At 42.0% G+C, this 14289-nt stretch overlaps 1 protein-coding gene and 1 long non-coding RNA gene across 3 annotated transcripts in view; one reads left to right on the top strand and one right to left on the bottom strand.

The window, feature by feature from the left end:
* The window catches only part of RASSF1 (Ras association domain family member 1), a 47625-nt gene that overhangs the window by 18639 nt on the left and 14697 nt on the right, over positions 1-14289 (bottom strand). For both annotated transcript variants that reach the window (XM_053297644.1, XM_053297643.1), the window contains exon 2: positions 12063-12187. In XM_053297644.1, coding sequence (XP_053153619.1) covers positions 12063-12187 — 125 coding nt within the window. The remainder of the gene's footprint in view (positions 1-12062; positions 12188-14289) is intronic.
* The window catches only part of LOC128345549 (uncharacterized), a 34214-nt gene continuing 19928 nt past the window's right edge, over positions 4-14289 (top strand). The window contains exons 1-3 of the long non-coding RNA XR_008316518.1: positions 4-494; positions 4281-4630; positions 12086-12342. This is a non-coding gene — a long non-coding RNA (uncharacterized LOC128345549). The remainder of the gene's footprint in view (positions 495-4280; positions 4631-12085; positions 12343-14289) is intronic.

The raw sequence follows: 14289 nt of genomic DNA, 5'->3' as shown, positions 1-14289 counted from the left end.
ATACACTCTCCGCACGCGTCCGCCTGATTGGACGAGGGGTGGAGCCACAAGGAGGGGGGGGCTCTGCCCAGCGAAGACCTCACTCTGGGCGTGGTCTGCAGAGGCCTCTTCTTCTCTGGAACCGCTGACGTGATTTCACCGCTCAAGGAGGAGCCAGCGCGAGGTGGCGTCGCAGGCTGACTTGCTTTCCCGTCAGCAGCGCGCCTTTCAGGTCCGCCCGGAATAACGAGACTTTCTCTCGCCAATTGGCTCACCTCCCCTCCGCTCCGCTCCCACCGCCACGCTCCCAAAAGAACTCTCAAGGGCTCCTCGCCTGCAGTCTCCTAAGCATTTCTACAATTTGTTAAGACAACGGCTAGGGCTGTTGGGTTGGATTCCTAAACTTCTCACAATACCAAGCAAATTCTCATCTGGAGGAGATTGGTAAAGGAAGATTCTTGGTCTCGCAGGCAATTCTGGAGGAGTGGCAGCCCTTAAGCAAATCCCATTGACACGTGGGTTATGTGTTTTTGTTATTATTATTTACATTTTGTATCCGGCTGTTCCTCCAAGGAGCCCAGAGTGGTGTACTACATACTTATGTTTCTCCTTACAACAACCCTGTGAAGTAGGTATGACTGGCCCAGAGTCACCCAGCTAGTATCATAGCTGAATGGAGATTTGAACCCAGATCTCCCCCGTCCTAGTCCAGCACTCTAACCACTACACCACGCTGGCTCCCTTCTCAGCAGCTGTTGTATTGAGATTCAGAATTGAACAGGTAAAGCTTTCCCCACCATTGTATCCTCATGGGGCGCGGGGGGGGGGAGAGCATTTGTTGAACGTTTGTCTTCTTGACCTACTAGTAGAACTCTAAATAGAGGATAAATATACAGGATATTCTCCTTTGGCCTATATATACACACGACCAAACGTCTTGGATGGCAACAACAAAAACACCAGTAGAGCTAGATCCAAGGTCTTGTTTTATTGCTGCTTCCCTCATAAAAACAAGGCAATCTAAGTTTTATTCAGAAACAACTCCATTTTTCACCTTTTCCCTCCCTTTTCTTTCTGCCTCCACCTCCACACACAATCTCTACAGGAGCCCCACAGGGACAAATTTCTAATTAACAAAACATACAAGACTGCCAGATAGAACACGACAAGGGGGGTCTCACGATCAGTGAGACCTGCCTTGAGAGGGTTAGCGGGGAGAGTGGGCTTAGCCTGCTCTCCCCCCAGACGAGCTGGGAGGGTTAAGTAAGGGTGGCCCAGGGGTTAAGTAAGGAGTGCTTGCTCCGCTAACCTGAGCTAAGGGGAGGGCTTCTCAAGCGGGTTAGCCACTGTAAACCACCGGGCTTGCTGGTGAGCCCGGTGGTTTACACAACCAGCAAAAATCGGGCTAGGCTCTCCTAGCCCGATTTTTGCTGGTCGTGAGAATAGCCTCAACAGCTCTCAAGCAGGCACAATAGCAATAGTAATGTTTCTCCCTAGCATTTAGCAACAGACTGCTTCTAAACATGAAAGCAGTACCTCCATATAATATTGCCTCCCTATCTTAACATAAGATTTTTCATTATTCCATTGGTAGAACTATATCTTCCATTAATTTCTCTAATTTCTAAAGCTATCTAAGTTAGTTGCCATCACACACCCCTCAGGGTAGTGAATTCTATAACTTCAGAAAACATTACGTGGAAATCTCTCCTTTTGGTCTTTCCTGAGCCTGCTGCTAATCAGTTTCATTGGATGGTCTCGTGAGTTCTAGATTAGGAGAGATTTCCCCCACCCCCCATACATTTCATCGATTTATAAGTGTTTACCATGTCACTGTACCTCAATTACCTTTTCTGAAACAAAAAGTCTTCCTCACGATGAAAATTACTATTATCATTATTGGGGATAATCAGAAGGATAAACACTCTCCCCTCCAGAAATTAACACCAGAAGTACTTTAACATAAGTAGTATTTAGATGTGCATAAAATGCTAGTTTCTTTCAGTTGGAAGTATAATTTTCATCCTTGTACCACTTTCCTTCCTTGTATAGTTATTCTTATTAACAGATTATGGATTTTGGATACTCTCAACTGGTGGTATACCACCAAGTTTTAAAAATATTTAATACTATTTTTGCTGAAGAAAACACACACCTCACACCAGTTTCTGACCCTTTGGGGTACTTCTTGTGTGATAATGGGCATTGTGATAATACTGTCTCTGAGCTGTACAGTCTGACAGGGGCAGCAGTGTCATAGTGCTTGTCCAATTACTGAGGGCAGAACTCAAGCCCAGGCAATCTCTCTCACTCTCTGTGACAAATAATTATCTGTTATGAACAGGGAAGGCTAGGCACTTCCTCCTAACAGATCAACAGCTATGCTTAAAAATAATTAGTTTGGAATTGGATATGTGGCAACTTCTCTGCTGAGCATGACCAAAGTGGGCACCTTTTTCACAGTATAGTAGTTACACTGATGCCTGAAGTCCTGAACTTTGTCTTCCTACAGAAATCAATAAAGATAGTTGCTAACAAATTAAGAGTTCACTGTTATAATTCTTGAAAATAACCTCTAAGCTTTGTAATGCTGTTTCATGGCCTGGGCACCTGGATCTGAAAGCTAACAATGAACCAGACAAAAAAAATACTATGTGACAAAGTTAAATATTTAATATCTGAGATTAATAACTATGAGAAATCTAAGGTCCTGGTTTTTACTAAAGCTAGGAAACTTTACAAGTGGGTACTAAACAAGGAAAATATTGAGCAGGTTTATAAATTTAACTATCTTGGTATACATTTTCAATATAATCTGAACTGGAAATCACAAAGATTGTATTCTATCTCCATTGCACACAAAACTCTCAATGCTCTCTTGCGATTTTACTATTCCAAAGGTGGCCAGTATATACCTATGGCTCTCTCAAGCAAAGATTGTAGCTCAATTATTTTATGGGGTTCCACTCTGGATTCAGGGAGTAACATCTGAGATGGAAAGGGTTCAATTAATTTTCCTTAGGGCTATTTTTGGGGTACCCAGATGTGTACCTTATTCAGTGCTACGTTTAGAATCTGGATCCCTTACTATTCCTCTAAAGGAATATTTTCCTTTATTTCCTTCCTTTATTTCCTCTAAAGCATGGGAGCTTACCTTTATTAAATGGATCAAACTTTGCTTGGAATATCGGGAGCCCTCCTACTTTTGGTTCTTATGGAGGGACTCATTTCCCTTGGCTGTCATACGTCAACAATAAAACACTGCAAATGGGTCTATCTCCTTCTGAAATTCTACTTATGGGAATTGAGAAGGCAAAGGATATACTCTTACAATGTCTCCATGACACTGAACACCAGAATCTTGTTCTTTATTTTGGGGGATCATGCCCCCTTTGGGGAATAGAGGTGCCAGTTATCTAGCTTTCTTGCACTTTTAAAAGTTTAGGATGGCATTTACTAGGGCCCGTATGAATGTGCTGCTCTCAGCTCTTTTGGAAAAAAGATTTGATAAGGGATTGCCAGACTCTGGCTTATGCCCTTGTGGTGCAGGCCTCCCTGAAACGGTTTCACATGTGTTGTTATATTGCTCTCTTTACTGTGATACCAGGAAAGAACTTATATCCCCTTTGCTAGAGCAATTTCCAGGAAAAGCCGACCCCTTTTACTTGAACTTCTGCCTTGAGGACCAAAATGATGAGGCCGCTGAAGTGGTGGCAAAATTCTTCTGTGTTGCTATTAGATTAAGATCTTGTTTAAGGTCAAATTTATAGGAGCCTACTGTTTTATTCTGTTTACTATATATTTTTTTGTTTTAATGCTTCTTTTGTATGACCTATGGCTGTAATAAAAATTGATTGATCGAATATCTGAGATGAACTATACTTAGCATAAAGAAACAGTGTGAAGCCTATTGTAAAGCCCTCGACTCTCATAATAAGATGGATAATCTGTCACATTACCAAGTCCAGTTATAACATGTATAAAGTTTACCATTTCCTCTTTGCCCTTTCAGTTTTTCCATCGCTTTGAAGAACTCCTGCTATGTTTACTTCCTAGAATCTATTATTGGAGATGAGCAAACGAAGCTCAGAAGAATAATTACTAATAATGTTTCCTAACTTGCTTCAAAGCTCAGACATCTGATCTCTGAACCTTAAAATCTAAACAAATCAACCTCACAATCTATAGTGCAAACCAATCTAACCCAATGCTAGATGGGGGGAAATGGAACCCTGTTTTCAGCCACTTTCTGGAGCCCCACTCTGCCTTGTATTGCACACTTTTTCTTCCTGTATTTACAGAACCAGTCAAACAGAAACAGTACCCAAGAAGACAGGAAGCACAACCCTATCCCACGCCTGAAATGTGCTGTTGTGACTCTGCAGACCAGATTTTTCTTCCTGCCTTGTGATGCTTAGTCTTGTCGCAAAGATACAAAGAAGATCCAAGAAAGTAAGGAGGAAACAATCCATAAGAAAACCTGTTTTTACAAGAACTTCTGTTTGAACTCAAGGTTTGAAGTGTTAAGAATGGGACACACACATACCTATGTTCCAGCTCAGCTTTTGTGACATGATGGATATACACAAGGTTTACAGTGTAATCATCAGAATAATGTCCTGTCAAATATTGTGGAGGAAGAACACATAAGGTAGGAAGGAACATCAAAATAACTGTAAAAATAGGGCTGAATCCAGCTCAACCTTAAGGAAAGCTAGCTTCCAATTAGCTCAGCTTCAGAATTCAAACTGCCATTTTCAAAGACAACATTTAAGCCTAATAGCTTGAGCTCACCATTTTCTGACCCATTAGGTCAGATTGTTGCTCTGTCACTTATAGGGTCCAGAAACTAAAGGGAAAACAGTGGGTGTCAGGAGACAAGTGCTACTCTTTTTGATAACTTGTTTGATTAATCACATTAAAAAGGAATGTCATAGAGCTTCTTTGTGCTTCTCTCTTCTCCCCCACCCCTTTAAAACGCTTCAGGCAACTGACCCAGTCAACAGTGGCCCATCTATCAATAAATCCAGCCTTCATAAAAGAGGAAATATTGGGACAATGGCCAGAAGCACAATATTTTATCTTCCAGTTGTGTCTTGAGATTACAGATCTGTGTCACATTATACTATATTTCAGGTTCTCTTCAGAAACCTTTTCTTCTCCTTCAATCTCTTGCCACCTCCCATTCAGGCCATTGGATAGAAAGGTTAATAGCAGCAGCTGTCTGCTTTTGTGAAATGTAATATCTCACAGATTGAGATTCCTGCTCTAAGCACAGAAATAAATTACAAGTGGTCAAGTAATTGCATTTACTGTGAGAAGAGGATGTCTACTGTTTTCCAGAACATCCCTTGTCAACATTCCAGTTGCCACAGTACCTTTGCCTGCCTTTGAAAAGCCAGCTGATTCTGATATTCTCTCTCACTCTCACACACACCAGGAGCATAGGGCAAAGAGCCAGGGCATCAGAAACCCTTACAACTTTAGTGGAAATCAGCAAGAGCAGCTAGAGAACAACTAAGTTCAGTTTTAGCCATAGGCAGTTACAAAATGAGTTAAAATTAGCAGAAAGATATAAACTAAAGAATAAGCAGTAGTACAGTCAATTGCATCAGATACATCTACTTAAGAAATGCTGGCTTGGATAAAACCATCATGAAGATGGCAACTGTTTTAGTTATCCTAGAATCCTTATCAAATTATATAAAAATCAATTTTTTCTTTAGAATTGGCTAGTTACTACAGACCTTTAATAAATCAGCTATATGTTTCCCTCTGTCTGGGTTAAAAGACAGTTAAATAAATGAGGAAGATCCTGTACTTGTTCAGAATACGGTTATAGGGGGTCTTAGCCAATCTATCTTCTAAAACAGTGGATGGCATCTGTTGGACTCCAAAGAGGGTGAGTTCTCAGATAAAACTTTTCAATTGTACAGAAATAGTCCTCCAGTCCTGGGTTATATTTAAGTACAGTATAACCTTTACATGAGTGAGAGAGGCAAAATCATTCTGCAAGAACCCATAATTAATAAGGAGTTAAACGCCTTTTTGGCCAAGTATTGCTCACATTAGTAAAAACATAACCATGAATAACCAAATTTCTAAAGTAAAGATAAGATGTTTTGGTGCCAGGATTTCTCCTTTAGAGGAGAATTGATAGCCAGTTGTTCCATTTAACATGTTTTTGCAAAGCATGTCTCTGACACAGGCAAATGTTTTAACCAATTGCTACAAGTTTGCTGATATATAAATGTAATAAATAAATAATAAAATCTACCACACCAAATTTGCTGCACAGCAGCAAAAACAAAACCTGCAAATCAGTCATTTAAAAACAATCCTTACAAAACAATTTAAAAACAGTTTAAAATCATTAACAATTAAATGTTAACAATTATAACTTTTAAAACAGTTTTAAAACCTTGGAAGGTCAGGCCAAACAGATAGGTTTTGAGGGCTCTCCTGAAGGCTAATAATGAATTCAGATTATGAATTTCTGCCAGGAGTGCATTCTGCAGTCCAGGAGCAGCTACAGAGAAGACTCGCCTCTGAGTCGCCACCGGACTCACCGGTGGTAACTGGAGACTGACCTCCTCAGATGACCTTAACATGTAGTGGGGATTATGTAGAAGAAGGTGCGCTCTAAGGTAACCCAGATCTAAGCCGTTCAGGGCTTTAAAGGTAATTACCAGCACTTTGTATTTTGCCTGGAAACATATAGGCAGCCAGTGCTGCTGTTTTGAAACAGGCATAATTGTTGGAAGTGAAGGACTCTGCGCTGTCTCATGTCTCAATGAAAGAGGGGGGCAGACTAGTGAGTCAGAGGGCTAGAGGGGTCAAGACATTGGTCATCTCTTCTCTACTGCTGTGACACTGTCCCTTTGATATGTAGATTGCTACTCTCAGGGACTTCATTCCTTCCTCTTCCCCTTTTCTTCTCCCTTGCAACACCCATTCTCCTCTCTCCCTGCACCATGTGTGCAGAGATGCAGAAATAATCCCTCTGCATCCAGCTAGCTAGCTAGATTAGAGATCCTATCTTTCCACTTTACTATCTAGAATGGAGTTCACTAATAAAGACTCCTTATATTGATTTGAAACTATGAACTGGCTCCAAGTTTCTTTTACTCTCAGCATACACGCATGCCTAGGCAGACTCCGCTGTGTTGTGCCTCAGTGCACTCTGCTTGAATAGAAGGGTATCTTTACCAGAGAGAATTCCCAACAATAATATAGTATCTCCGGGTTACCCCAGAGACCAGTCTGGCTGCCACATTTTGAACTAACTGGTTTCCAAACTGCATACGAAGGCAGCCCCACGTAGAGTGCATTGCAGTCAAGCCTGGAGGTTACCAGCTGATGCACCATTGTTTTGAGGTCCTCCTCTTCAAGGAATGGATGCAGCTGTCGAATCAGCCGATGCCAGGGATAGGCCTGGGTCCAAGAGTACTCCCAAGCTGTGCACCTGTTCCTTCCAGGGGAGTGTAACCCCATCCAGTGCAGGGAGGTCTAACTCATCCCTCAAATTCTGAACCCCTACAATGAGCATCTCCGTCTTGCTTGGATTCAGTTTCAATTTGCCCAACCCATTACTGCCTTAGGCAGGCATTTAGGGAATAAATGTCATTTCCTGATGATGAAGATGAAAAGTTGAAATAGATTTGGGTGTCATCAGCATACTGATAACACCCCACACCAAACCTGATGACCTCAACCAGCGGTTTCATGTAGATGTTAAAGAGCATTGGTGGCAGAATGGAGCCCTGAGGGACTCCTTATAACAGCTCCTGTTTTGAGGAGCACCCTTGGTGTCACCAAGCTCCACCATCTGGAATCTACCCAAGAGACAGAAACAGAACCACTGCAAAGCAGTGCCGCCTATCCCCAGCTCCCCTAGGCAATCCAGAAGGTTACAATGGTTGATGGTATCGAATGCCGTTGAGAGATTCAAAAGAACCAGCAGAGTCACACTCTCTCTGTCAATTCCCCAGTAAAGGTCATCCATCAGGCTGACCAAGGCTGTCACAGCCTCATAGCCAGTACTAAAGTCAGTTTGAAATGGGTCTAGATAATCAGTTTCCTCCAAAACTACCTGGAGCTGGTCAGCCACCACTCTCTAAATCATCTTGCCCAACCATGGGAGATTGGAGACTGGCCTATAACTATCCATTGCTAAGGGATCCAGGGAAGGCTTCTTAAGAAGTGATCTAACCATTACCTCCTTCAAACAAAGAGGCACCCTATACTCCTTCAGCAATGCATTTATGATATTAAGTAAGCCACTTCCAACAATCTCTCTGCTAGATAGAAGCAGCCAAGTCAGGCAAGGATCCAGAGAACAAGTGGTAGGCCGCACCACTCCAAGCAGCTTATCTATATCCTTAGGAATCACAGATTGAAACTGCTCAAATCTAATACTGCAAAAGGAGTTGTTGGACACCCCCTTCATAGACTTTGCAGAAATAGTGGAGTCCAAGTCAGCCTGAATACATGAAATTTTATCCACAAAGAACCCATTAAAAGCATCACAGCAGAACAAAGTTTCCAGGGACTGATTTAAAAAAGAAGGAGCAGAAATTAAACTCCTCACAACCTGGGATAGCTCTGCTGAATGCGAACCTGCGGATGCAATGCATGCAGACCAAAATCGGTTTTCTTGCCACATGCACTGCTGCCGCATAAACCTTGAAATGGGTCCTACGATGTATCCTGTCAAATTCGAGCTGAGTTCTCCTCCACTTGCATTCCAGTTGCCTAACCTTCTGCTTCAGCCCCCGCAACTCCCCTGTATACCAAGGGGCCATTTCTGAAGCAGGTAGGAAGGCATGCTAATGATCAATCTTGTCTACCACCCTGGTGAGTCCCCTATTCCAGGTTCCCACCAGGGCACTGACAGAATCACTGGCAGCACTGACATTTAAATCCTCCAAGGCTTTTTGGAATCCTACAGGATCCAGCAACCTTTTGGGGCAGACCATCCTAATAGCTCCACCACCACTGCAGGGGTGGATTGTGCTGTGAAGCCAACCTTGACCAGGTAGTGGTCCGTCAATGACAATGGGGAAGCCACTGGATCCCCTACCCATGGAACACCCCCTTGATCTGAACAAAATACCAAATTGAGGGTGTGGCCAGTCCCTGCTAGCTTGGCAAAAATACACCTTTTAACATGGTGGTTCTTTTTATTTAGAAGGGGGAGAGTAACTGGCCCTATCCACCCCCAGCACAGTACTTCTAGAGACTGTTGCTTGTGTCTATCTTATGTTTTCTTTTCAGATTGTGAGCCCTTTGGGGTCAGGGATCCATCTTACTTATTTATTATTCTCTCTGTAAACTGCCCTGAGCAATTTTTGGAAGGGCAGTATAGAAATCTAATAAACAACCAACAACATGAGTTAGTTCAGAAACTAATTGGGATAAGCCCATAGTTGTCATGGCCGCTATGAAATCCCGAGCTGCGTCAGACAAGCCAGTCCCAAAGAGGACACTGAAGTCCCCCAACAACAAAAGTCTGGAAGACTCCAACACCAACTCCATGACCAGCACAGTCAGGGAGTCAGTTGGGCAGCAGGGTGGATGGTACACCAACAGAATCTCCTAGTTCCCAGCCAGGGGTAAATCTGGGAGATCCCACTATTGTTCTTAAAATTCTATTCTGCACTGGATTTCATTCATAAGAAATGTGAAAACCTCATCTCTCTGAATCAAATAGTATTTAGGCCTGAATTTCAAATTTGTCAAATTCAAGATGGCCATCCTCCTGAGCATGACAGAATTTAAGATGACCACCCACAGACTGTTTAGCCTTTGAAATCTTACTTTCAAAGGGAATTAAGTCCTTGAACTAAAAGGCAAATGACATCTATTGATATTAGCACTGGATATCTGCTCATAAAATAACTTATTTATGGAGTCTTTTGAACTTCAGACTTTATAGTGCCTTTGGTGATTTTCTATAACAAAAGTGTTACTTATTGGTTCCATCGGTACAGCCTATAATCCTTGCAGTCATTTCTTGCAATGCACTTAGTCTAACAACCAATCCTGCTTCCCCTCCATTCTTTCCTAGATACAGACTGGAAACTGAAGCATTATGAAAACAAATAATTTGTTCAAGATTGCATAGGCCTGTTCTACACATGCACAAAATGAGGTTGTAAGGAGCTAACAGTGGGCTGCAGCACTTCAGATTGCATTTTAGTTAGGAGTACCATTTTTGAATGCTCCCTCATGTAAACAACTTCCTTCAAAAGTACTACTACTACTTATATGCCACTTTCCAATATCAGAAGTTCTCAAAATGGTTTAACATAGAAAAAGAATAAGGAGAACATGGTTCCCTGTCCCCGAAGGGCTCACAGTCTAAAAAGAAACACAAGGTAGAAACACAAGGTACAGTGGAGTGATAATATGCTGAGCTTGAATAGGGGCAGCTGCTTTCCCCCTACTTAACATAAAGAAATCCACCACTTTTAAAAATGCCTCTTTGCTCAGTTAGCAGGGCATTTAAGGAACAAAGGCTCCAGCCCATTACTCTTCCTGCTATGCTAATGTTCTACTCGGAGGAAGAATTACCTAGGGGAAAATTAAAATGCTATCCCAAATCTGCACTCTAGAATGGTAAAGTTCATTTTACTGTATTTTAAATTGTTTTAAGGTTTTTATTTTTGTCATAATTTGTTTTATGTTGTTATAAACTGGCCAGAGATGGAGATAGACAGACAAAATAAAATGAAATCTCTGTTAAATTAGTAGACCCAGTCAGACAGATTTGTTGTGAAGCAACAAAGATTCGTTGTAAATCAGGGAATTAAATCTTGAATATCCCTAACCCTCAGGATTGCTGTGCTCTACCATTCTTCTAAAGCTATTCCCCAGGATTGTGGCTTTCAAAGCTGTTAATGGAAACATCAGCAGTATGGGGATACTGGCAAGATAACTTTTAAAGGCATTAGGTTGCTTAAATTAAATGAATTAGCATAGCAGCCGGTCAAAGAGATAGAGTATAGAAGATCTATAGGGCACAATCAGGAATCTCCTTGCCCCTCCTCCTATGTGCACACCTGTGTATTTCTGTGTTTTGGGAATAGCTTATACATGTGGTTGCTAGGCAATGTGGTTCCATGGCAGAAGTCTTTCCTGCAGCATGTGGCAAAAGTGTTAATTGGTAATGAACAATCCCAGCTGGGCTGATGGATTTCACATCTCTAAGTTCCTGCCCTTTCAGCACTCCCTGCCCCCAGGGATATATGTGCACATCCAGCCCCAGCTGCAAAGAGCAACACTGCCATAACAGGCTGGAATTGGATCTGCCAGGACCATATTGAAGTTTGTTATTTTCACCCTTCTTTTGCTAAGCCTCAGCTTGCATAGAAATTGGAAGCTAATTTGTTGTGTATGTCGATAGGACAGAAACCTCCCACATATCTCAGAAGCAGGGTTTTATCAAGTAGACAGGCCAAGTAGGGATAAAAACCTTTTCCATTACATATAGTATGGCTATCACTATACTGGACATAAAAGGAGGTCATAGACAGTGCAGATTTTACAGAGCAACAGGAATGATCCACAAAGAGTCCACCATTTTTTGTATGGTTTCCTGACTTCCTACATCCATGTAATGCTACCATGCCATTAAAAAGTTGTCCTCCTTTTCAGAGGCATGTCATTGCTAAGCTTGGTATTGGAAATAATCCTTTCGGACATGTGTCTATGTGCATCATGGAGACCACCAGATATGCAAATAGTCTTTGGCATACCCCTCATTTAGTCCCAGCAGCAAAGTTGGTTTTTAGGAAAGGAACCATAGTTTGTTAAGTTCTAATTGTTCTACCTCAGTACCATCTAGCATAAAGACATGGTGCAAAAGTTACACATGAACACAGGAAGCCACATTGATTCATCTAGCCCAGTATTGGGATTTCAGATCAGACTGGATCTTCTGTATGATTTCAGATTCCTATTGTGATTTTGTTGTTGTTGTTCACAGAGTGTTCCCTGCCATTCCAGATGTGTTTTCTTCAGATGCAAAGAAGCTCATTCCTTTCTTTTAGACTATATAGGATTCAGAACTATTTTCTTACCACATTGGTGTCTTTTTCTACAGTCTGCTCATTGCCGTCATTCTGATCACCATCTTGAAACCTGGGGCCACTACAGTCAAGCCGAATCAGGGCACGGCATCGGTAATGACAGATGAACTTGCAGTCTAAAGAAAGTAACAGGAAGGAATCATAAGACAAGAGGACAAAACTCAGGGTGAAAATAAACCCATCAGATTTAGCCTGTGAAAGGAAATGCATTTCTCAGGAGTCACCATGTGCCAATCTCCAGAGGGTGGAAAAGGGCAAATCAGATATAATTGTAAGTTACACACATTTTGCAGCTGGGAAAAGATAAGAAGGGCCTTGGAGAGGGGGGCAATGGCACTTGAATCATAGTAGCAATAAGTCCTTTAGGTCTTGAACCGCTCAGTACCTTTTAATTCCCAAGAAAATACTTGCTCTGTTTGAGAACTGAAATATCTTGTAGCATGGGCTAGTATTCACTTATTTTACGACTTTGCCCCTGCCTTTCTCTCTTTAGTACCACCTTCCCCCCAAAGCACTCAAAGCAATTTATATACACTTTAGATCTTTGCCTAGGTCACTTGCTCCTGGAAGCATGTAATCATCCTGCACTCCAATCTCTATAATGTCCGTTTTAAACTTCTCTGTCTTTGTCCTGACGAAAAATGACAGAAAACTGCATTCAGGCCTAGACCCTAGAACACTGCTTTAATGAGTACCATCCCTGCATAGCTATTATAGCTTCTTGACAGAAAGACAGAGCAGGCCAGAAAAAGATAGCAATCCTCCACTCTTCAAAGAAAGAGGCATGAAAGAGCCTCTCTGTCCTGAGGCATCACCTTTCCTTGGCAGCCACTCTGCCGCCTGCCAGTATAAAGGCCTCATTTTAAGAGGCAGTCTGCACTGATTATTCTCTGCTCAGATGGGCTGCAACTGCTGCTGCACAGGATATACGCTTATGTGAGAAGAATGCCTAATGCCAATGACGTGGTGCGGAAACAACGTCTTTCTTGTTTTCTTGAGGCCTCTTCAAACACACAACACAAGCTAAATTGCTAGAAGTACTGGTGGTTTAAAGTATGATTTTTAAGTGTCTCTCTAACTTCTGTGTTTGAAACAGAAGTATGCATTACAGTGTAGTGCATACACTGTAAGATATGTTCCATTATGATGTGGAAAGGACAACAGACTCTTCAGAAAACACACGTTTGGCAACACTGTGCAACAAGACAGAAGAATATGTACATAATGCACATTTTTGAAGAGAATAATAATTTTATTGGCCACCCCAAAACAATTATTCTCTGGGCAGTTCACAAACAAAAAAATAGGAAAAAAACATACAATTAAAACTGCATTAAAAACAAAAGGCTACAATAAAATATAAAACCATTTTTAATTACATTTTAAAAAAGATTTATTTAAAAGCCTGGGTGAACAAGAAGGTCTTCAGCTGGCAAATAAAAGTATATTGCGATGATACCAGACAAGTCTCACATGGGAGGCTATTCCACAAATGGGGTGTCACCACTGAAAAGGCCCTCTTCCTAGTAGCCAGCCACCCATCTCACCTCATTTGAAAGGGGCATTTGGAGCAGGGCCTCTGAAGGAAATATTAAGGTCCAGGTAGAGACATATGGAACAAGGGGCTCTTTCAGATAACCTGGTCCCAAGCCATTTCAGGCTTTAAAGGTTAAAGCCAGCACTTTGAATTGGGCCCAGAAATTGACTGGGAGCCAGTGCAGTTGACAAAGCACTGGATCAATGTAATCAAAAGGCCCAGTTCTAGTTAATAATCTTGTGGCCCTATTTTAGACCAACTGCAGTTTCTGAATGGTTTTCAAAGGCAGCCCCATATATAACATGTTGCAGTAATCTCAAAGTGGTGCCCTTGAAGGTCTCTAGCTCCAGTCCTTGTTTGGGCACACTCTAGGGCTTGTTCACATGTCTGCTGGCTGGGTTGGGGAAGTGTCCAGTCTGGGTGGGAGAGAAGGGTGCGCTCCCAATTTTTGGTCATGTGCTTGCAAAATCCTAGGTAGGCATAGAGGAGCATGATTGTGTTCAAGGTGGCACCTGAGAAGGATGGCTTTTCCTCCAACCTTTGTAAAAGGTTGGGGACAGAATCTGGGTAGGGCATGCTCATGCTACCAGCAGCTGCCGCACATACAGTCACATTCTCCTCTGCCTACCTAGGTTTTTGCAAATATATGCTGAAAATCAGGAGTATGCCTGGCTCTCCTAC

Source organism: Hemicordylus capensis, chromosome 2, assembly GCF_027244095.1.
Source record: "Hemicordylus capensis ecotype Gifberg chromosome 2, rHemCap1.1.pri, whole genome shotgun sequence".
Classification (NCBI taxonomy): Eukaryota; Metazoa; Chordata; class Lepidosauria; order Squamata; family Cordylidae; genus Hemicordylus; species Hemicordylus capensis.
Note: the sequence above shows the minus strand (reverse complement) of the source record. Positions and strands in the feature narration are given on the sequence as shown.